The sequence below is a fragment of the Zootoca vivipara genome, chromosome 13, assembly GCF_963506605.1.
Source record: "Zootoca vivipara chromosome 13, rZooViv1.1, whole genome shotgun sequence".
NCBI lineage: Eukaryota > Metazoa > Chordata > Lepidosauria > Squamata > Lacertidae > Zootoca > Zootoca vivipara.
In genome coordinates this window covers 30,439,138-30,463,253 of record NC_083288.1, presented here as the reverse complement: position 1 = coordinate 30,463,253, position 24,116 = coordinate 30,439,138, and the positions used below count along the sequence as shown (strand labels likewise).

Sequence of the window (24,116 nt, the reverse complement as noted above, 5' to 3'; positions counted from 1 at the left end):
AAAAATAAAATAAAAAGTTTGCCTACCTTAGTGTGTCTAGGGGAAATGTCTTTTCCCAATGGATGAAAACTGGGAAATGGGCTTGAAGTGTGAGGGTGAAAAACATGTCCACAAAGATTAGCTATGTGGAGAATCCAGAGGGGAAAACTTGTGATAAAGAGAGTTGTTGCACCAAAGCTAAAATGGCATATGTGTGTGAATATGCACAGGAGCAGACTTCTCCAGGTTTATGTAATTTAAAACTGGAGTAGATGTTCCTCCATTTAAGAAATGAATGGTGGGTGGGGAGAGTGAGGAATCCAAACAGGGGTGGTGATTTGGAGAGGGTTTCAAAACGCCGGAAAGGAATGACTTTTTGTATGTGTGTATAAATAAATATTTAGATGGTTTTAATTAAGGAGTTTTAATGACTTGGGCAGTTCAATTGCACTCTGTGTGTAAACCTCATTGGCAGACTTGTGTGGATTGAAAGTTAAGAGTAGAAATGAATTAAATACACATTTTGAAACAATCTGAATGGCATGGAAATTAGCTGTACTCCTGCTTATCTGTGATGCAGGCTGAAATTTCTGAAGAGTCCAGGGCAGCTCCACATCAGACGTATTGCAGTAGTGTCGCCTTGCAGCCCTTTGAAAAAAAATAAGCTTGGTGCCCAGCACCCTTAGATAGAAGGGAACAGTCTTTGATCTGGAAGCTACTGCCCTAAATTTCAAACAGTGTAGAACATAAGGTGTGAATACTGAGTAGTGCAGGGAAAGACACATTACACATTCTCAAAATCACTAGTTGATTGCTTCACGTGTTCTAGGGCTGCGGCCTGACTTTGTAAGACATAAGTTCCAGGGACCAGACTAGGCTGAATAAAAACTGTTGTAACTGTGGTCTGTGTGCACACAATTACCCCAACAAAAGATCCTAGCAACTATGCACTTAACTATATTTTACTGGTCACCCTCCCCAAAGTAGCCTGCCGCTGCTCTAAATTAGTCTGGAATGTTTGGCTGTGCAGTGCTGGGTTGCTATGGTTACCAGTTTATTGTGCTGGAAACCATGGAACCAACCCAGTAACAGAAATTCTTGTTGGAGCAATGGGCACATCCCATAAACTAGGAATAGCCGCCATTGGGTCCCCCAGGCTCGCTCAAAGCAGCCTCCTCCCAGCATGGCCTGGCTTCATGTTTCTGGTGGTGCCTCCATTGTGATTTCCCCCAGACACAACCTGATCTTGACTGTTTCTGTTCCTCTTTTCCTAAATACAAGAAGACCAGCTGGTTCTCTGGGATGGTGGGTGTGACTCATATTTCCTGTGACATGCTTTCCCTGTGGATAGATTTGGCTATTGCTTTGCTGCTGTTGCTGCTGTGCTTCCAACCGGCGTCAGTCTACATTTCATCCCTGTGTGGGTGTTAAGATAAGGAAGCTCAGAATATTGTGAAGCGCAGGAACTTCCACAGATCTGCAGGCCTCAAGTAGGGGCCACAGTACCACACAACCCTGTCAGAATGGTTTCAATGCTCTCTCATTTGTACCCTGTCCTTCCAAGGAGCTTGTGGCAACTGACTTTGTGTCTCCCCTGTTTATCCCACATCGAATGAACAAGTCAGTCACTGTTATCTTGGTGGGTAAGATGCCATTCTATAGATAGCAAACTGAGGCAGAGTATTTGCACCAAAGCCAGCTCTATTACTTGTGAAACTTGTGCAACATGTTACACCAGGGGTCAGCAACCTTTTTCAGCCGTGGGCCAGTCCACCATCCCTCAGACCACGTGGTGGGCTGGACTATATTATGGGGGGGGGGGGGAATGAATGAATTCCTATGCCCCACAAATAACTCAGAGATGCATTTTAAATAAAAGCACACATTCCACTCCTGTAATTCCCAGACCATCCGTGGGCCAGCTTGAGAAGGCAGTTGGGCCTCATCCGGCCCACGGGCCTGAGGTTGCCTACCCCTGTGTTACACAGCAGCTTTGCAAAGTGATACTCCAACACTTTTTCCTTTGAAACATATCTACCAATTCATTTGAAAAGGGTAACGGAGGGCGAAAGGATATTCACCCAAGCTCTTCCTCAGTGAAAATGGTGGATCTCCCCCCAGCTGCTGTTTGCCCTTTGAGAAGGGAGAATTGGAGAAATGGTTGAGGGGAGGGCTTAAATGTGTGTGTGTGTCACACTGCTCCTGCTCTGGAAAAACACAGTTGTAGAACTCTGGAGGAAGCAATGGTTGGATTTAATTCAGCAGTGTACTAAAGGAAAGGGGCAGTGAGACCAGGTAGAAAGGAAAGTTGAAGGAGGTGGGAAGAAGCCAGAGGGTGTGGGAGATGTGTTGAGATAGGAAATTAAGATAAATGGGGACAGTGGGAAAGGGTAGAAAAAGCATTTGTGTAAGTTTACAACCTTTTCTCCAGCACATGACAGAAGTTCCAGCAGTGGAAGTTTGGACAGAGGCCTCATGGAAAAACATTCACTTGTGTGATACTGCTAAAGGTGCAGAAGAGGTGCCTGCCTCTTCTACAAAAGGTGCAGGGGGGGCACAAAGCAAGGGATGGGAGATGAAATAGGGCTGAAGAAAATGTGCAAGGGGTGGCTAGCGATGAGGTGTGGCCCTGGAAAATGTTTTCACTTTTTCTCCCCACCTCTGCACACAGATGAACTGGAAAGGCAAAAGAAATACTGCATTGAATGAAACTAGGCCTTTAAGTCTTTGTGAGCTTGTAGCCAGAACACACCATTTCAGAAGTGCTACTACCAATGTTGTTCCTTTGGAAATCCTTGCACAAATGTGGCTCTCCCAGGATTGTTGAAACGCCTCCTATCGGTCTCCTCCACTCTGGCTCTTCCCAGGCTGCAGATTGGAGGCTACATGATGACCCAGAGCAAGCAAGGGTGTTTCCCACTCTCTTCTGCCTGGCTGACTCACTGCCTGGGTCCTCTGCCGGCAATAAAAAACGCCTCTGGTTTACAGAGTTTCCTTTGCAGCTGACCAGAACACAGAGCCGGCCACTAAGACAATGCAACAACGCCTCTTGTTTTTTCTGGGTGAGTGTTGCCCTCTGCACAGCCAACCCCAATTCCTGGATGCCACTCTGAAATTACCTTGTGAACAGCTGATCCTGCCAAGGAGCAGGGGGCTAAGAGTTTCCACCAGCGACATCAGAATTGTGGGGTGTGTTTATTGGGGACTAGGATGTCTGAGCAGGGAATGAGTTCTACTTGAGAAGCATTGAAAAGAAGCCTACTCAGGTCAGTGCAATAGTGTCTGCAATGCTGCAGCATAAATAGCATCTTTACTTTCTCAAAGCAGCTCTGCTTGCCTCCCCCACCACCACCTACTTGCACATTGGGAAATCTTTTCTCCGTCTAAAATACATGTTGTAAATTCATTTACTCTGCAATCTCCTGATCTGTATTGGTTTCTGAAGCAAGGGACTGTTGGTAAACTGACACTCATAACTGATCTGGTTGCACTTATAAAGAAAAGTTGCAACTCAAGCATGTTCTGAAACTTTTATTGTCCCCATTTACTGTGAGTGGAGGGTTGGAAGAGAAGCAGTGCACTGATATGTTGTGTCCATTTACTAAAATCAAGGTATTGCCCCCAAAGTTTGAAATCTGCAGAACACATTTTTAAAAAGACATTTCCCAGTATCTCCCTGAAGGACACGACAGGGAAATGTTGTTCCAGAAAGCAGAGAGATAGTTTGACCATATTTAGAATAGATGTTGTTAATGGCATTTTACATTTTGTGAATTCTGTCCTCCCATAAGTCTCCCAGGCACAGTGGTAGGCTTGTGGCAGATCTGGCATACCCAGTGGAAGACCAACAAATTTGTCCCTTCCCTCAGTCCCCTTCCATGCTGTAACTTCTGGTGGGGGTGTAATAACGTAGGTACTGAGCACCTCATCACTGCTGCATTTCTAATTTAGGTCATTGTTTTGGGCAAAGGGAATACCAAAATGGAAAAAAGGGGCTGCGATAGCTCAGTCAGTTGAGCACGAGACTCTTAATCTCATGGCAGTGGCCTCAAGGCCCACATTGGGCAAAAGATTATGAATCCTGCATTGCAGGGAGTTGGAATAGATGATCTTCATGCTCCCTCCTACAGGCAGGCAGTTCAGACCTCTGGCATGAGGGGTCTGTCTTTATTCTGGAATGTGGCCCCTAACAGATTATCCCACCCCTTCTATCAAGAAGGACTCCCCACCACTGATCCATTACTGTGCTCTGAACATGTGACTAACATCCAAAATCCTTCCCTATAGCCTTTGTAAGTTAAGAGTACAAAAGGCTGATAAAAGAGTAGGAGGAGTTAAAGAAGCTGGTGTAATGCTCTAGGAATTTTAAAGAGTATTGGTGAACAGCTGCTTGTGATTGACAGGAGCATTCCAAGGCGGTTGGAGTCTGTTGGAATCAGAGTCCACTAGAGAAGGCCATTGGGCTACCATATTTATTTGCCACCAGTAGCTGCCTCTATCCACTCCCTCTAGAGGAAGGAAGGAGCCTGGGGACTGGGACCCATCAACACCTCAGCACATCCCTAATATTGAGAGCCAATCTGGTCTTTTTTAAAACAAAACAAAACCAGGAGTTAAATAAAGTGTGGAATAGTATCAGTGGTGGTTAGGAGACGTCAGGAAAGAAAAGTTAGTGAGATTAGGGTGAGGACAGGGATGGAAGATGCAGAAATAGACTTTTCAGTTGTGGATAGGCTCAGGCTTTGCTCTTATTTTATAGGAAGAAGTCCCAGGTGGTACTGGTTAATACACACCTTTTTATTTGTTTAACCCTCCAAATATTATTTTCTGGCTCTGGCTCTCCCATGAGCATGAAAATGTCTACCTAGATCCATCTCTGCCAGGGCTTGGCAGCCTGTTGTGATCTTGAGAACACAGCCCAGAATGTTTACACCGGTAGAACTAACCATCCACTTGAGCTTAATCTCATTTGAAACCTCTTGCCTTGTTTTTGCAGTTGCCTTCCTGAGACTTCATGCCACAGGTAAAACGGAAAGGAATCTTTGTCTCTTTCCCCTTTGCTTCCTCCAGTGACCTCCAGGTTGGGAAGATAAGCTTAGCTGCCTTACCTCAAGTCAGATAATTGCTCAGTCTAGCTTAGTATTGCCTAACACTGACTGTCAGCGGCTTTCTGGGGGTTCAAGAAGGAGTCTCTTCCGGAACTATTTGGAGATGTCAGGGGTTGATCCTGGGACCTTCTGCATGCAACACAGATTTCCTACCACTGAGCTACGGCGTTTCTTCACAGCCTGGGATGCTATCACCATACCTTCTATTTTCAATGTTCAGGCCGGAGTACCTGTGCTGTGCAAGCAAAACAACACCATCCGTGCACTAGATGAACATCTCAGAAGGCTTGTAGAAGTAAAAAACAAAAAACAAAAACCCAAACCTCAAAACCCATAGAAAACAACAACCACCTAGACAACTGGATGGGAAGGGGAACTGAATGGAGTACGCAGGTAGAGGGCATGGCTGGCTGACTGGCACTGTGAACAGGAGCACTCCACACTGCAGCATTTCGTTGCAGGTCCCATGTGTCCTGCATAATTAGATGTAGAATAGGCTGACAATTCATTACATGCTGTGCTCCCCATCATTTTCCAAGGGGGAAACATCCGTTATTTTTCATTAGTGTGCAAATGAGAATAGCATGTTTACAAACACTATTGATTTGATCTTGCTATAGTTCTGGCTTTGGGGGAGATCTGGCCTTAAGAGTCGAGAGCATTGTTTAGGAAATCTGCATGAAGGTGAAAACTGACTTGATTATGAGATCAAGAGATGTCAGGATGGGCATATGGGATATCAAAATCCAGAACCCCCTACTCAAAGTGGGAGAAAGAGATAAGACAGGTCTCTCCTTGACTTTGATTATTTCTCCTCCTGGCAGGTCCCTTTCCAGTACGTCTGTCTGGAGGCCCAAGCCTCTGTGCAGGACGAGTGGAACTGTTCCTCCAGGGTGAATGGGGAACAGTGTGTGATGACAGTTGGGATTTGCAAGACGCAGCTGTTGTGTGTCGAGAGCTAGACTGTGGGGCTGCCCTTTCAGCACCCCATGGGGCCTGGTTTGGTGAAGGACCTGGACCCATCTGGCTGAATGAGGTGCGCTGCCTGGGCACCGAGGAATACCTGCATTCCTGCCCCCACATTGGGTTTCGCAAGCATGTCTGCACCCATGAGGAGGATGCCAGTGCCATATGCTCAGGTAGGACTCTTGTGATTCAGAAATTTCATCAGAAGAACTCTGTTGACCTTTCCAGAGAGTTGATTGCTTCAAGCGAACGGGTTGTTGTCACACAGACACATCTCTGTACAGTCCGATTTAAAGCACCCACCACGAGAAGGATGTTTAAAGATAAATTCAGCACTTGAATTATTGGAAGACACCTGTTTGTATAAAGTTACATTTGGCTAAACTTGTGGGAGTCAGGGGGTGAAGCTTGAATTCATTAAATGGCCCCTGCCTTTCCTCTGTATAATTCATACTGCTCTGCTTAGTTAAAAAGGCCTACCTGCGAACTCCCTTTAACTGAAAGCTCTGCAGTCTCGCCTTTTGACAGTATGGGGGAATGTATCCAGCCAACTCTTTAAAATTAAGGCTGCTTGTTGCGATTGGGTCCAAGCATAGAGCTGGATGCAAGTTTAGGTGTTTAATAACTATTGTTCTATCCCTGAGGAAAAGGGACCTAAGTGTTTTGTAGCATACTGGACCAACGAGCATGTTCATTTCTCTCTCATCTCCCTTGGCAGCTCAGCCCTTCGCTCCTCTTACCGCCTTCCCCCCTCAACCGGATTTCAGATGGGGCCAAATGAAAGCAGCACCGACAGCAAGACCATTCATATCTTCTGCACCTGCTGAGGGTGAGTATGCAGGCACCCCTAAAATGCACCACTTTCATTGTTTAGCTGAACAATACCCATCTCCAGAGTTGGGTTAAAAGAGATTGTGGCGATGTGTTCTGGGGACCCATTTATTAATCTTTTGCCATATATTTGCATAGTGGCAGTGCTCCTGTTGCGACCCACCTTGGATCAGGTTGCAACCCACTAGTGGGTCCAGACCCGCTAGTTGAAAACCAGTGATCTATGAAGATCAAGCTTGCTTCCTTTTTACCAGCCCAGCTTTAACATAGCAGAAGAAATCTTCCCTGACAGCCTGAGAGCTTCTTCTGCTACATTTTCATGAGTTTGTTAAGGCACTGGAGCTGTTTGCTTCAGGCACAGGAGCAAGACCAGAACAAAGTGGCAACCATACTAATTTTTGGTTCTATTATTATGCCAAGTAATCATGCCTCAAATGGGAGAGAAAAGATGTAGGTATGAAAGAAGGAAAAGTCTATTGGTTTCACAAGGCACTTTTTATACTGAACAAAAAGCCATTATTTAGCTCAGAGATGGAGAACCTTCTTCAGTCCATGAACCACATTTGCTCATGGGGACCAGTGGTGAGTGGGGTCAGGGGCAAAACTGGGCAGAGCAATGGATATATGATGCTTAGCATCATACATTCCAGCCATGAAAAGTCAGAAGGTTTCCACCCCCCTCACTCAGATCTCCATCCAGCTCAAGACAAGACATTATACTTAGGGAAAAGCAATCAAGGGTGTAAAGCAGGACCAGTGAAGGGTAGGGCATAGCCTAGGAAAAGTCCTGGGGGCCCGAGGTCTCCCTTTCCTGCTTTAGTTGCACAATAGTTGTGGGCTTTCATCTAGAAATAAAATGGACAGTGGCATTCAGATCGTGGCTTGGGCTGGAGACAGTTCAGTTCCACTTGCCTTAAGGTTAGTGGGGTTCAGCATTTGCTTTAGTGCCCAATCAGAAATATGAACTCATTTTCCTTGAAAAATCAGATAGGCTGTAAGATAGGAGAACCCCATGCCACACCTTTGGGCTCTCCAGGTGCTATAGCTTGTCTTAATCTCCTCTCCCCCTTTTCCCCCCCAGGGACTCCTGCTCTACGTCTCGTGGATGGCAGAAGCCGCTGTTCCGGCCGACTGGAGGTGTTTCATGAAGGGGAATGGGGCACAGTATGTGATGACATGTGGGACCTTCTGGATGTTGCTGTGGTCTGCCGGGAGCTGGACTGTGGGGAGGCACTGGCAGCACCAGGCAGTGCCTTCTTTGGCGAGGGGAGAAGTGTCATCTGGTTAGATGATGTACAGTGCCAAGGAGAAGAGTCAATGTTGTCAGAGTGCCGTACCAGCCTTTGGGGGACAACCAACTGCCGGCACAGTGAAGATGCTGGGGCTGTGTGTTCTGGTGAGAGAACTGTAGCATTACTTACACTTAACCATTTCAGACTTCCGAGGAAATTCTGAGAATTCTAGTTTTGTGAGGATTCCAGAAGCTAGGAATCTCAATCATCTATCCCTTAGCATCTATCCCAACAGCAATTTCCAGGATCAGTTGGTTAAAGCCATGAGTTATAAAGCTGGTGTAGATATACCATTGGTATACAGTGGTACCTCTGGTTACGAACTTAATTCGTTCCCGAGGTCCGTTCTTAACCCCAAACCATTCTTTACCTGAGGCACGCTTTTGCTAATGGCGCCTCCCACTGCTGCCGGCGCACGCCTTCCTCTCGCATCCCGGGGCAAAGTTTGCAACCGGGAGCATCTATTTCCGGGTTAGCGGAGCTCATAACCCGAAGTGTTTGCAAGGAGGACGGTATGTAACATGAGGTTCCACTGTACTCAGGCCATGGAAAGGTAGCATTGGTCTTACTGTGAAAATTATTTCTCATTTGGTGTGTGGATGTCTCCAAGTGAGATGTGTTTCTCCTGTTGCTCATTAAGGCAGGAAACCATGTTGTACGCTCTCTCTTCCTGTTGAAGCCTCTGTTCCATGGCTGAGCTAAATTCTCTCTCTCTCTCTCTCTCTCTCTCTCTCTCTCTCTCTCTCTCTCACACACACACACACACACATATGTACAGTACAGGCAACAGCAGAGATTGTAGAAGAGTATGGGCTCTGGCAATACTGGATGTCAGGACTACAAGTTAGCTAGCAATATAAGAAACAGTGTGAAATAACCACTATTAGGATGTGGCCTGTGCAACAACTTTCACAGTAAGACCAATGCTACCTTGTCCTTTAAGTATGGGATATCTCACAGTGGGGTGTACTAAAGCTAATAATATATTGGATGGGAAATTAAAAGTCTTCTGTCATGGCTCTTACATTCTTTTCTCAAGCTGCTCATACTTTTTGTTATCTTGACTACAGGCTGTCAGTAAGTGGTCAGAGACTATAGTCCTATAGTCAGAATGTGCTGATCCCAGGGTGTTCTTCCACACTCAAGTCATGCTTGCACTATAGGCTGAGTGCTGCTTCTTATAATTCTGAGATTATGAATCTCAGGCTTGGCCATGTGCTTTCTCTTTAGCTAGTTTTGTTTTGCAGTATTGGAATATCAGACTTCAACAGGGAAGACTGAGGCTTCAACAGGAAGAGAGAGTTGAGAAATTCCTCTGAAGCAAATGGTTTTCTGCCTTCCCAAGCCACAGGAGCAACCCAACCCACTCGGAGACATCCAGCACCCAAGGGAGAAGCGAATGATTATACCAGTATTAATTCCGCTCTAAATTATTGTGTGGGGCTAGGGTTGCACTGAAGCTTCCTTTGTATGTGCTGTGTCTGTGTCACGTGGTGTATCTTCTCCCCACAGGTGAGATGCCCCTGGCCATGGTGGAAGAGCATGTGGCCATGCTCACAAGGACTTTGGCACCCCAGAGGCGTCGGTATATGGCCCCTAAAAGAATTCCCCGTCCTACTCAGCCTACAGGGAACCAAGAAGCAACTGTAGTTAATGAAGCATTACAAATAGAGAAGAGCCAAAAGGAAGCAGTGCCAGATGGTGAGTAGCAGAGAAAGGTACTGTAGGTGTTTATGTCCATCATTGACTCCCATATAATTCGCACAGGTGCTGTTTCTTGTTTCCCCAGCCACTCTGGGCGGCTTCCAACCGAATATTAAAAACAGTACAGCATCAAACATTAAAAACTTCCCTAAACAGGGCCGCCTTCAGTTGTCTTCTAAAAGTAAAATAGTTGCTTATTGCCTTGACATCTGCTGGGAGGGCATTCCACAGGGCGGGTGCCACTACCGAGAAGGCCCTCTGTCTGGTTCCCTGTAACCTCACTTCTCACAATGAGGGAACCGCCAGAAGGCCCTCGGTGCTGGATCTCTGTGTCTGGGCTGAATGGTGGGGGTGGAGACGTTCCTTCAGGTATACAGGACCTGCTGCTACCTAAGCAAACAGGTACGACTCCACTTTCATTTGAGTAAATGACAAAATTTGGGGAGATACAATCATGGATCTTCCACATGGCATCTAGTACCGGTAATGTCTTGAACTGCTTTCAGGGGGCATGGGTTACATAGTCATAGTATCCGGATTCCTTGAAATGATACTGTGTTTAGATTTTTATTTATTTGTGCTTGTTGTAATTTGTTTTAGTGTTCATACTGTGGCTGTAGGTAGCTTTGGGTCACTTTTGTGATTAAAGCGACATCATCATTATAAAAAAATAGAGGCCTTTGGGATACACTAGTATGAACTGAGAACCTCGAAGGGAAGGACTGTGGTTTACGAGCGAGAGATCTGTGATGCAAGAACTTTAAACTCCTCTTATCCTATAAACATTTCCCCTTCATATGCTTTTAAATTCAGGCCAGTGGCAGGTGCGGCTGCAAGGAGGCCCTGGATCCTGTGCTGGACGAGTAGAGATTCTGTACCAAAATCACTGGGGCACAGTATGCGATGATGGCTGGGATCTGGTGGACGCGGCAGTGGTGTGCCGTGAGTTGGGCTGTGGGCCCCCTCTTCTCAGCCCTGGTAATGCAAGATATGGGCCAGGATCTGGACCTATCTGGTTGGATGATGTCAACTGCACTGGGGCAGAGTTTACTCTACAGAACTGCCGCTCCCAGCCCTGGGGGACACACAACTGCAATCACCATGAAGATGCTTCAGTCATCTGCACAGGTAGGGAACGACTCAGTTTACAAGCCGATTCCCAGTCATGTTCAGTGAGTCCATTTGCCTGGTTCCGGAACATTATGAGATATGCCATATTTAGGAGAGAGAACCCTGAACTTGTGGATAAGCCAATAATAGAAAATCCAATGTCCTTGGGGAGAAAGCAGTAACAATTTCAAAAGGGCTAAATCCAGTTTACTGGAGACTCCAGTAAACACCTTATTCTGGGTATGTATATACAGTACTAAAGACTTACATTGGTTTTATGGCAGCTTAATTGCTATAGCCTTCCATCTTGGGAATCTATTTAGGTGGGGGTGCTGAGAATTCTCCCTGTACTGCTATAATTCCCCGCCAAGAAGAAATGACTGTTAAAGTAATTTTAGTCTGTGATGTAGGAACAACCTTCTGTATTTTCAGGCAGGTGGAAGCGTCTGTCATTGCCAGACTCATCAAGCAATTCAAAGATAGCTGCACCACCAGCTACAACCATGAATCCAGGGCAAAGCATCTTGGATGTGGCTGAGACTAGCCCAACTCCTCAGGAGTTTTCAGCCAGCTGGGAGCTAGAGTTCCCCGAAGCACCATTCCTAACCACACAAACTGTGGAGCTTGAACTGGAAAAGGAGCAAAAGCAAGCGAGCCCCTTCAACATAATTGAAACAATCCCTAATCCAGAAACCCTGCAGTACATCCAAGAGATGGAGTCAAGAAACACTCCCAAGATAGAACCATCTACACAGAAATGGGGGCAAGAGCCCGTTTATGCCTCAGTTGAATCTCTGCCAGCCTCACCCACGCTGGAACTGGTGTCTGAAAGAGAAGCAGAGACAATAAGCCTGTGGAATATGGATAAAGCAACACCTAATCTAGAGATCCTGCAGCATGTTCAGGGGACAGAGTCAGCCAGCACCCCCACTACAAGGCCACAAATGCACAAATTGGAACAACCCCCCGCCCCCTCCACAGCTGAGTTTCAGCCAACCTTAGCCATGCAGGAACTGGAATCTGAGAAAGAAACAGAGTCAACGAGCCCAACAGGAACAGGACTGCCCACAGTTGCACCAGGCCTAACACTTGCAACAGAGGTAGTGCAGTCTGAGCACAGGGACATTGCATTTAAAGCGCCCTCTGTACAGAAGGTAGAACTCACCTATCCCACGGCTACAGATCAGCCTACCACTTCCGCATCAGTTCAGGAACCTGACAGAGTGAATGTAATTGATCATGTAGTAAAGGAACTGTTCCTGTTCTCAAAGATCTTGAAGGCTGCAAGAGAGATGGAAGTGTCAGCAGCCACACAGAATGCACAATCTGTAAACTACATGGACTCTATAAACCACAAATCGTCACATTCTGAAGAGAACGCAGATCAGAAGCAACAAGAGGAATCAAACACATATCCCCATACCATGGGGCCCACAGGTGAGTAGCTGCCTCAGCGTCAGCTCCAGGATTTTGAGGGGCCTCAGGTAAGGTATCTTCATTCGGGCCCCTCTAGTCAAATAGGTATGGGCAGTGGTTGTTCCTCATCATTCTCACCACCAGAGGGAGAGAGCAGGCAGGTAAACTGGCGGATGAGCAGAAGCTGCCCACAGGTTCACCTGCCTGTCTTTTCCCTCTGGAGCAAAATCTCAGAGGAGATTGACAAGAAAGTGAGTTGGTAGATGGATGGTTGGCAGAAGATCCACCTCTTTTCCCTCCTTTGCCATCAACCTGTTTGCCTAGCAAAGGCTGCATACACACAGTACAGTATAGTGGTACCTCTGGTTAAGAACTTAATTCATTCCGGTCCGTTCTTAACCTGAAACTGTTCTTAACCTGAGGTACCACTTTAGCTAATGGGGCCTCCTGCTGCCGCCGCGCCGCTGGAGCACAATTTCTGTTCTCATCCTGAAGCAAAGTACTTAACCCGAGGTACTATTTCTGGGTTAGTGGAGTCTGTAACCTGAAGCGTATGTAACCTGAGGTACCACTGTACATTTAATGCACACACATGCTCCTCCAAGAATCTTGGGAACTGTAGCTTTGTAAGGGTAAATTACAATTCTCGGGATTCGGAGTGATGGGGCAGGGGGAGATGATAGCATAGTCACAATGAGCAGTCTGAACAATGGTGTCATACCATCACAACCAGGAGAGCTTTTGCAGCCTTGTATTTAAGCTTTTCAAAGAGCTATGATATTTCTCAGTCCTCTAACATTAACAATTTCCTTCTGAGGAAACAGATATTTTCCAGTGAAACGAGTAACTTAGCTGGCACCTCGTCAAGGTTTCTTTTATTTAGAGGTGATTTGGGGATATTTATTTCTTTGCTTTACCTAGTTTCTTTTGGAATATTTAAATCTATCATTTGTCTCTGAGGAATTATTAGTTGAGTTTTTTCACTTTACCTACACCTCGTTTCGGGGAGTTATCACAGCACAGTTTTGTTTTTATGCTGGTTATACCCATCTGTGATTGTCTTTTTTGCTTTTTTGAACTGCTTATTAGGCAGGAACATACCTCCCCCTTTAGCTCTTGCAGTTGGTGCGGGTTAAAGGTGAGCCCCAGCTCTCTGTGAATGAAGAATGCCTTGTATAATATCCTCTAGAAACCTATGCAATTGTCAGACTTTCTTGGCAGGCAAGTTGATGGAGAAAGGGCCTGAGATGGCCTCAGCTACCCTCCTAAGATCAATGATACCCTGTTCTTTTGTTTGGGTGTGTGTGTGTTATTTAACTCTGCTGCTCTCATTTAATGTTACCACATTCTCCCTCTCCATTTGCACCAGAGCCTACCATTGCTCCCATTGTCTTGACCTCTTTGGCTGAAACAGATGTTCACGATACAACTGTTCTGCTCCAAAGTACAGTGTCACATACAGTTTCTATGGATGGGCTGCTTCAGGATAGTTTGGTGAGCTCAGGAAACACAGAAAGAGGAGCTGGTAAGTATCAGAGACAAAGCTTCACTGCTGAGGCTAGGAAAAGGGTCTTACTTTGAAGGCCTCTTCCCAAACAGCAGAGCATCATTAACAATTTCCCCACCTTCTGTACCTGTCAAAAGCTCAGAATTGGGTCTCACTTACCTCACTGGCCATGTTTAAGTCCAGTAGTCAGGGATGGAACTTCCTTCTGGACAAAGTCAGTTTTCACAGACTATTGATCACAGTCAAAGCTACAGCCACTGTGTTTTTGTAGTTTAGTTGACCACATAACATGCAAACACACCACCTTGGGGATACGCCTTACTGGCTACTGGGGTGATGGTGTCAAGGCACAGTACAGTCATTAGTTATTTTTCTGTCTCTCTGAATACATAGGTACCACCTCCGCACCAGGCTTGATTGAAGCACCAGGTCCAAACACCACTTTGACTGAATCTGTTACCCACAGTGCTACAGTTAGCGAGACATCCTCGGACTGGCCTTTTAGGCAAGACTCAAGGGGAAAGGATCAAGGCTGTTGCTGTTCACCACCTGGCCTGGAAAACTTGGCCCATGCAATGACAAGTCTCCGTGGGGAACTAGGCTCCCTCTCTACTGCCATTCAACATCAGGGATCTCAACTACAGGCTGTTGCCCGCAGTCTGGCGGAGCTGGCAGCTTCTGTGAACCATCTTGTGGGGGTGCTGCCTGCCTTACTGAAGCCAGCAGCTGCCCAGTCGTCCTCAGCTCAAAATACGCAGAATGAAGGCCAAATGCATAACCAGCTGCCTTTAAAATGAAAACAGCACTTTCTATAAGGAAAGGAAGTTGCCTCTCAAGCCAACTAGTGTCAAACATCTGCTATGAGGTGATCCCACCTCCCATGAAATCCCATTAAATATGCCATAAGCAGAGGTCACACATGTTACAAAAAGGTACTATAGGAGACCTCCACCCCAATGGTTATGGGGTTTTGGTTGATCTATTTATAAGCAGTTAACTAGAAAAATGTGCTGAGAATGGTAAAATTGGGAAGCGTTGCACAGTTCACAGGAGGATGCATTGTCTGAAATCCAGAAGTCAAACGGATTTGTAGATTTTTTTTAAAATGAACATGATACTGTATAGCAATTTCAAAGGTAAAAATGCAGAACCGATTATGATTGGGTACTAGATTGATTGGGTAAAAATGTTCAAATAAGTGTTTGTATAATTGCTTACATTGATGTGTGGTGGCCTGATCAGTATTATCTTCTAAAATATTTTGGATTTTAGCATAAGCCTTCATGAATACTCCATTCATTTGTTTGTGTAGGCTGGTCATCGAACCTTTCTATGTAATAAACTGTTGAATTTTGTGTGATCATTTCTGTGCAAAATGGGAGGGACGAGTAGAGAAGACTGGAAAGGGCAGGAGCCAAGCACTAGGTGTATTCTTTTTGGTAATACTTGTCTCAGAAGTAAATTCCCAAAATGACCACCAGATGTCATCACAATGTCATAGACACAACCCAAGCACCATAACTGAAATCCCTTCCATAGTTGAAAATCCTCTTCAATTTGATCAGTTAAACCTACTCCTAATAAAACTACTACAATAGTGTAAGAAGTCACTTAGAGGGATGATTTTAGGAGAGAAGTTGACACCTTCACTAATGTCTGAATCTGTTGGACAAAACTCTGCAATAATAAACAACTAAATTATAACCATTATGCTTACTTTGGGGGGGAAAAAGGTATCCAATACGTTAGAATTAGGAATTTTGCTGGTAATGTCAATGTGACAATGAGGATGATAAATGGTATTGTTATCATAAAGGTAAAGGGACCCCTGACCATTAGGTCCAGTCATGACCAACTGGGGTTACGGCGCTCATCTCGCATTATTGGCCGAGGAAGCTGGCGTACAGCTTCCAGGTCATGTGGCCAGCATGACTAAGCCGCTTCTGGCGAACCAGAGCAGCACACGGAAACACTGTTTACCTTCCCGCTTGGAGCGGTACCTATTTATCTACTTGCACTTTGACATGCTTTCGAACTGCTAGGTTGACAGGAGCAGGGACCAAGCAACAGGAGCTCACCCCGTCATGGGGATTTGAACCGCCGACCTTCTGATCGGCAAGCCTTAGGCTCAGTGGTTTAACCCACAGCGCCACCTGCATCCCAGTTGTTATAATAAATAAACAAAATTTCACACTTGCCACATGCCACAGTGTTCGTATGGCCCCTGGGTCAGGGACCTAATCTCTCCCCCCCCCCCCCGCTTTTGCTACTTAATAAAGCCCCATGCATTTTAATGGAGCTATGAAAATGAGAAAATATTAAGAATTTAAATTTTAACAGAGAAGGGTGACCAAGATTATCAAGGGTCTGGAAGCCAAGCCTTATGAGGAACAGTTGAAGGAGCTGGGTATGTTTAGCCTGGAACAGAGAGGACTTAGAGGAGATATGATAGCCATCTTCAAATATCTAAAGGGCTGTCACATGGAAGATGGAGCAAGCTTGTTTTCTCCTGCTCTGGAGGGTAGGACACAAACCAATAGCTTCAAGTTACAAGAAAGGCGATTTCAACTAAACATCAGGAAGTACTTTCTGACAGTAAGAGCAGTTCAACAGTGAAACAGACTCCCTTGGGAGCTGGTGGGCTCAGCTTCACCAGAGGTTTTTAAGCAGAGGTTGGATGGACATCTGTCATGGATACTTTAGTTGACATTTCTGCATTGCAGGGTTTGAACTAGATTACCCTTGGGGTCACTTCAAAATTTACAGTTCTATGCTTCTATGATTGTAACAGATTAAAATAAGCTTCCTTCATTTAGAGGCAATATATTACCGATTTCTAGAAGCTGAGACTTTTCCAGGTGGCATTTAGCTCACTGCTGTTGAAGGTCTGCTAGACATTTTGTCTGTTCCAACAAAGGAGGGTGGTATCTTCTTGGAGGCGTTGCTTCTGCCACTTGCTCCAATAAGCAGGGCTTATGCAAATTAGCTGTAGAATCTTAGTCCCTATGAGTTGGAGGAAATCTGTATTCTCCTAGTTCCAGTCTTCTCAGTGGTCTGAGACCATTTTTGCACCATTGTCTTTTTTTGGCACATAGGTGCCAATTGTAGGCAAAAAAATGGTGCCCTCTCAGTGGGCTTATCCACACTTCCACTTGTCCTAAGGCTGGACAGCATGGGCCAATGCACTTTTGCTTTTGTTCCGCAACCTTCCCCCAGAAAACCCGCTCTTTAGTACTAAAGCAGAGCAAATTGGCGTTTGCTCCAACTCAGTGGTAAAGATTGGGCTTTCCTGGGGGGAAGTGGTGGGACAAGTGCAAGTCTGGATGAGCCCTGAATCTACTGCCCACAGTAGTTGCTTCACAGCAAAGTCAGATAGCAAGACAGTTTATTCATTCTCCAAGGCTTTAAAGGTGTTGGCGTCAATGTATTCCTTCTGTGTATTCCATTTTTTCAATGTCATTCACACAGTGTTCTCATCCAAGGGTATCCTGATCTGCGGATACCCAACTGCGGATACATTACCCAACTGTGGACATACTGAAGCATTGTGTGGGCAGGATATTGTTTTAAACATGTGTGGTGTAAAAAACTACACCCCCTACTTCGGTTGGAGAGTTGCTTCTCCATGGGTTGCTGGTAGGTCTGGGCATGGCACACACACATAATTATTTTTTGTTATCTTGCTATTCCATGAAAGTCTGGTATATTGGAAAACTTGCATCTCATTTATAAAACACATAACCCCCCCCCCCCCGAACTGGTGCACAAATACTTGCTTGCATGCCCACAAAAGTTGAGATTCCTGCATTGCAAGGTGTTGGGACTCGATGACCCTCAGGCTCCCTAGCTGAGAAGTAGCAATCAGAGTTCAGAATGAAGTTGAATGAAGCAGTGGAATTTGCTCCGAAGGAGTGTGGTGGAGTCTCCTTCTTTGGAGGTCTTTAAGCAGAGGCTTGACAGGCATATGTCAAGAATGCTTTGATGGTGTTTCCTGCTTGGCAGGGGGTTGGACTGGGTGACCCTTGTGGTCTCTTCCGATTCTATGATTCTAAGTTTTGCTCTTGGAGACTAGACAAGCCATATGATTTTTGCTCTAACCATGGTAACAGGATATGGACATCACAGGGATGACATCACAATGTAGGCAACAATGCTAATGGCATCACAATAGCATAGGTGACATCAGAGTAGGTTACTGTTACAACCTCAAGGTTGCACTTTGTTACTCAGTCCTTTCAAGTTATGACAAAAAACCAGGCAGGATCTTGATCAAGGTGGCCCAACTTTTGACACCAGGTGGGCCACAAAAGTACTTCAACATGGAACCTATGGGCCACACACTGCTTTGTTGTGGGCCTGTGAGTGGGGAGGGGTAGGGAAGCAAGGCCTTGCTCTGCCTCCCCAAAGATGGCTATGCGAGGTACCAGGCTTTGGGAAGGAGGTGTGAGGCTTTCGCAGGGTCCTAGAACCCTAGCATCTCCTTCCTAAAGCTGAGAAAGTGCTAACTAGGCTTTGGGAAGGTTTCAATATTCTGCTTGGTTAAGGTATTGCCAGGCAGAGGGCCTTCTTGGTAGTGGCGCCCGCCCTGTGGAAAGCCCATCAGGGAAATAAACAACTAGCCGAAGAAGACATCTGAAAGCAGCCCTGTTTAGGGAAATGTTTAGGGAAGTTTTTAATGTTTGATGTTTTATTGCTTTATTATTATTATTACTATTATTAATGTTGTTGGGAGCCGCCCAGAGTTGCTGGAGAAACCCAGCCAGATGGGTGGGGTATAAATATTATTATTTCCAACCCTGTCCCTGCTCCCCAGTGGGTCAACATTGATATCAAGATTGCCTTACAGATTTTCCTTCAGGTTCTAGCTCTAACTGTGTTGGGAATGCAGAAGGAACGGTGGGGTGGGTACCACGTTGGCGCTGAACACATCCCATTGACCCTCTACTGAGGACTCCGTCAGCTGAATTATATTTAGCACAGTGATTAGAGAATGAGAGGCGTGTCAGGTGCAGCTGCTGCCCAGGGATGGGAGGGAGAAGAGAGGTGCTAATTCATTCCGTCATGGGTTGGGAGTGGCAGCCCAGGTGCCACGAGAGACCCTGATAAGGACAGAGCTGCTGTTCAATGAGCTGGTGGCCCCACAGGGGCCTCGCACCTGACCCCCTTATGTAAGCGCTCATTAGCAACTAATCCCGCCACCTGTCCCAGCCTTGAGGGGACCAGAGGGGCATGTTGTGGCATGAAGTCCATGGCACTGCACACTCCAAGGACATGTGCAGCGGATAGGTTTGGTGTCCTAAGCGCCGCTCCCCAAGGGGTCCTGCATATGAAAAAATCCAAAGTAATGATTTACAGTAATCTTCCTCTATATATGGAAGTAATGGAAAGAGTTCTAGAATAGAGCATGTTATTTAAAAAATAGATTTTCATGATTATTTTACATTTTCAGCTCTTTGGGGGCTTAAATTTTGTAAAAGTTTTTTTAAAAAAATTTAACTTTGATTTTTGCCTATGTATTTTCTGTAAAGCACCATGTACACTGATGGTCCTTATTAATTAATTAGTCCTTATTAATCATTTTAAGAAGTATTAATAAAAATTGCATGTGTATTTTTCCAGAAAAACCTAAGCCCTAACTAGCAATGGCTGAATCTGCCAATCTCTCCGTTTCTCATTCTTCCAAACTTAATTTCAGTGTCTCACATTTACAAATCAGTTCATGGTTGTTGTTTTAAGTCCTTATGAAAATTCATAGCATTTTAGTGTGAATTTCTTCTAATATAGGCGTACACACACTTGCATGCAGCTTTGTATTACATTATTGCAAGGTGATTCTCCCTAATACCGTGTTTCTCATATTATAAGACACGTCTTATATTTATTTTTTCCTCAAAAAAACACACTATGGCTTATTTTCAAGGGATGTCTTATTTTTTTCCTCCTCCTCCTGCCGCGGCCGGCATTGCTGCTGCTCCTATCACTATGTCTTATTTTCGGGGTATGGCTTATATTCCTTGAATGCTTAAAAATCCTGCTATGGCTTATTTTATGGGGATGCCTTAAAATATGAGAAACAGGGTATAATGTGTTATTTTTCTGTTGTTTTCACTAATATATGCATTTTTATGCACACTCTACCCTAGTCTATGCATTTTTGTACACATCAGTTGGCTGGAGAGTTGAATTGCAAAATGCAGAGAATTTCTAAAAGCAGCAGTGTCCCTGTTCCTGTATTGTTTCACAAAGTGCAAATTAGGCAGGTTCGCCTTACAATGTGAATCTAATTTCTCCCCCACCCCTAACATAAAGGTAGCCAATGTGGTGCCCGCCAGGTGTTTTGTACAGTGGTACCTCTGGTTAGGAACTTAATTCGTTCCGGAGGTCCGTTCTTAACCTGAAACTGCTCTCAACCTGAAGCACCACTTTAGCTAATGGGGCCTCCTGTTGCCCCGCGCCACCGGAGCACGGTTTCCGTTCTCATCCTGAAGCAAAGTTCTTAACTTGAGGTACTATTTCTGGGTTAGCAGAGTCTGTAACCTGAAGCGTTTGTAACCCGAGGTAGTACCACTGTACTATCAAGGCTACCAACCTAGTCAGTGTAGCCAATGGTCAAGGACTCGATTCCACATCTGGAGGGTACCACGATTGCAGTTCCTGTAACCCCTCTTATTTTAGAAACGAAGTCCTGTTGAGGAGTGTATTGGGTAGTTACTAAGCAGCTATCAAGTGCTTCCTCTCCCCTAGGACAAAACACCTCTCTTGAGCCAGTAAAATGTCAGCAGCAACACTGTTCTCAGGGAAGAATACTGCCAGCACACAGGGTCTTCTGCAGACTCCATTGCACAGGCCACACTCAAGGCAAATTCTATCAGTCATAATTAAAGCATTTAGTGGCTGTGTTCCAGCAGTACACATGAACTGAGTACAAAGCAGCAGCTGGTCCATACAGTGAGAAAGCAAATGCCATTCCAATCAAATAGGTACAACTGGAAGCTATGAATGCCCTGCCCTCTGCTATCCCCAAGGGTAGCCCCCAAGCAACAGCTGCTTGGGCCTACGTCTGGAGTGTTGCTGAACGTCCTTCTGTCATCAGGCCGTCACTCAGCATGGCCACAGAGGGGGACTATTTACAGCCCAACACATCTATTTATACCTCTTTCCCCTCCACCCTCTTTGCTCTGTGCTGCCCCTTGGCCATTTCATTCCTTCTCACAGCTCCTGGAGACGTCACTGGGAAGAATGTCGCTATCTCCTCTGCAATGGGACAGGGATGCCAACACCAGCTTCCGTGGCGGTACCCAACAGGGACCTCAGTGGTACCCACACAGGAAACCTTGGCCGTACAAGGCAAAGATTGCCTCTTTGCAGGCCCTAGTGAGAATAGAAAGCCAGCAAAATTGACTGATTGGTCATACAGCTAATTAGTCATTTGCTACTCTGCTAGGGCATGTGTGTTAAACCACTGAGCCTAGGGCTTGCCAATCATAAGGTTGGCGGTTCGAATCCCTGCAACGGGGTGAGCTCCCGTTGCTCGGTCCCTGCTCCTGCCAACCTAGCAGTTCGAAAGCACGTCAAAGTGCAAGTAGATAAATAGGTACCGGTACAGCGGGAAGGTAAACGGCGTTTCCATGTGCTGCTCTGGTTCGCCAGAAGTGGCTTTGTCATGCTGGCCACATGACCCGGAAGCTGTACACTGGCTCCCTCAGCCAATAACGTGAGATGAGCGCTGCAACCCCAGAGTCAGTCACGACTGGACCTAACGGTCAGGGGTCCCTTTACCTTTACCTTTACTCTGCTAGGGATTAAGAGCAACAAACAATTGATTGACTTCAGGAATTCAGGCCCCAACCAAAGGATAGGAATCTGGACATTCCAGGAAGTGGCAACATTTGCCTTGGATATTCATGTATCTCATTATCAGGGGAAGGGATATACTGTATACCAGGCACCCCCAAATTTCGGCCCTCTAGATGTTTTGGACTACAATTCCCATCATCCCTGACCACTGGTCCTGTTAGCTAGGGATCATGGGAGTTGTAGGCCAAAACATCTGGAGGGCTGCAGTTTGGGGGTGCCTGCTGTATTTTGTTTCCTTGCAAACCTCAAATGCATAGTGGATAAACGCAATGACTATTCAACCAAAGCAGCAATTGGCACTAGCAAAAGCTTTGCTTTGCTATACTAATTTAACACCTCTTGCTATAGACAAAAAATGTGATCTTTGTTAAGCCCTAAAAATTAACAGAATCAAACATACAGATAAATTACAATCTCAACAATCTCACATTGAAATAGCAACATGTGCCCACACAAACACAGGCACACACTTTCCTGGGAACTTACAGACATAAGAGTGTCTTGTGGGTTGAAAAATATGCTGTACTCTGTTAAGGCTTTTTGCAGTCCCTTTCCACCTCTGCTCCCCCTCACAACCAGCTCCACTTTCTCAATATGTAATGGCTTCTTCTGCCTCAGGTCCTAAATGAACCTGACTGATGTTGGGTGCTATATACCTTGCATTGTACTGGGGGATCCATTTCTCGTTCTGCCTCTATTAGCAAAATGTATTGACAGCTAGGCATGCACATGCCTAGGTTGTCATGCAAAACATGTGGTAAAATGCCAGGCTGAATTCACTTCATATATTCTGTTAATTATCACTGGAAACAGGGCTCGGGACTGCAGAGTAAACTCATCTATTTGTCTCTTCTTGGTACAATGTTATGTTAGAATGCCTACCTGTATCAGCCCTGCTTGTCTCTGGAAGCTGACTTTGAGCATAATGGAAGAGATGGCGGACTTTGGGCTCTCGCACTCCATTCTACAGCATTGTTGTGGCGCCCCCTGCAGCCAAACCGGTCGCACTACCTTAAAACCACCTCTGATAGAAGGGCAGAAAATTGTTACATTTAAATGTATTATTATTGCTATTATAATAATCCCAGGGAGAGGCATTTGTGGGATTTTCTGCCTCAGGTGCCAGTTTAGGATACTATGCATCTTGACTTAACCAGAGATGGGTGCCATTTGCTGTTCCACCTCAGGCAGCAAAATGTCTTGGATCCACCCTGATGCCCAGGTTCGTTTGTTTTTAACTCTGTAGTTGTCACAACACTGCAAACCTCTTACATAAAAAAGGAGACTTGCCAATGCCAGGCTGATTGAGTGAGTCACTGAAGATGCTCCTCGTGTTGGTTTTTTTTAGGCTGATTATTGCATGCGGTTTGATATTTTATTGCTGCACATGTTGCTACTAGTTTTACAGTTGAATCTATTTTTAAATATTAGTTTTGTTCTTTATTTCCTATTTATGTGCACCTAGGCCTTTTTTGTGATAGTTCTCACTGACACCGATTAGCAGCACCTCTATTTTCTCTGTCCATCGCAGCCATTTTGCATTGGAACCCACCATGCTTTTGCCAATATATGAGTAAGGTAAAGGTAAAGGGACCCCTGACCATTAGGTCCAGTTGTGGATGACATTGGGGTTGTGGCGCTCATCTCGCTTTACTGGCTGAGGGAGCCGGCGTACAGCTTCCAGGTCATGTGGCCAGCATGACTAAGCTGCTTCTGGCGAACCAGAGCAGCACACGGAAATGCCGTTTAACCCACAGCGTCACCCACGTTCCTTAATATATGAGTAAAGGTAAAGGGGCCCCTGACCATCAGGTCCAGTAGTGTCTGATTCTGGGGTTACGGCGCCCATCTCGCTCTATAGGCCGAGGGAGCCGGCGTTTGTCCGCAGACAGCTTCCGGGTCATGTGGCCAGCATGACAAAGCTGCTTCTGGCGAACCAGAGCAGCACACGGAAATGCCGTTTACTTTCCCGCCGGAGCGGTCCCTATTTATCTACTTGCACTTTGATGTGCTTTCGAACTGCTAGGTGGGCAGGAGCTGGGACCGAGCAACGGGAGCTCACCCGTTGCAGGGATTCGAACTGCCGACCTTCTGATCAGCAAGCCCTAGACTCTGTGGTTTAACCTAATTTGTTTATTTATTTTTTACCAGAAAGAGCATAGCACCGTGTATACCACTTACAGGGTTACTGGTTTTATTTCTAATCTAACAAAGCAAGGCTTTGGGGGAAACCCCAGAAAGGATCAGCAGGATTTCATGAGCCATACAGGTTCCCCACTGGCCAAGGCAGCATGAGGGGGAAGCCGGGGCAGCAACCCCCAACAAGTAGCTCACCTCCCCACCACT

The 24,116-nt window shown here is 45.7% G+C and overlaps 1 protein-coding gene across 2 annotated transcripts; it reads left to right on the top strand.

The window, feature by feature from the left end:
* Positions 1-124: 124 nt before the first annotated feature.
* Positions 125-15,949, top strand: LOC118095072 (soluble scavenger receptor cysteine-rich domain-containing protein SSC5D). Of its 2 annotated transcripts, XM_035135987.2 has the most exons (10): positions 125-3,041; positions 4,976-5,002; positions 5,912-6,226; positions 6,772-6,882; positions 7,966-8,280; positions 9,689-9,877; positions 10,694-11,008; positions 11,423-12,427; positions 13,776-13,931; positions 14,307-15,949. In XM_035135987.2, the coding sequence occupies exons 1-10, from the start codon at positions 3,014-3,016 to the stop codon at positions 14,708-14,710; spliced, it is 2,865 nt and encodes a 954-aa protein (XP_034991878.2). In that variant the 5' UTR covers positions 125-3,013; the 3' UTR covers positions 14,711-15,949. The 2 variants fall into 2 exon arrangements, with proteins under 2 accessions (XP_034991878.2, XP_060137527.1); XM_060281544.1 differs by having other exon boundaries at positions 125-5,002.
* The last annotated feature ends 8,167 nt before the right edge of the window (positions 15,950-24,116 follow it).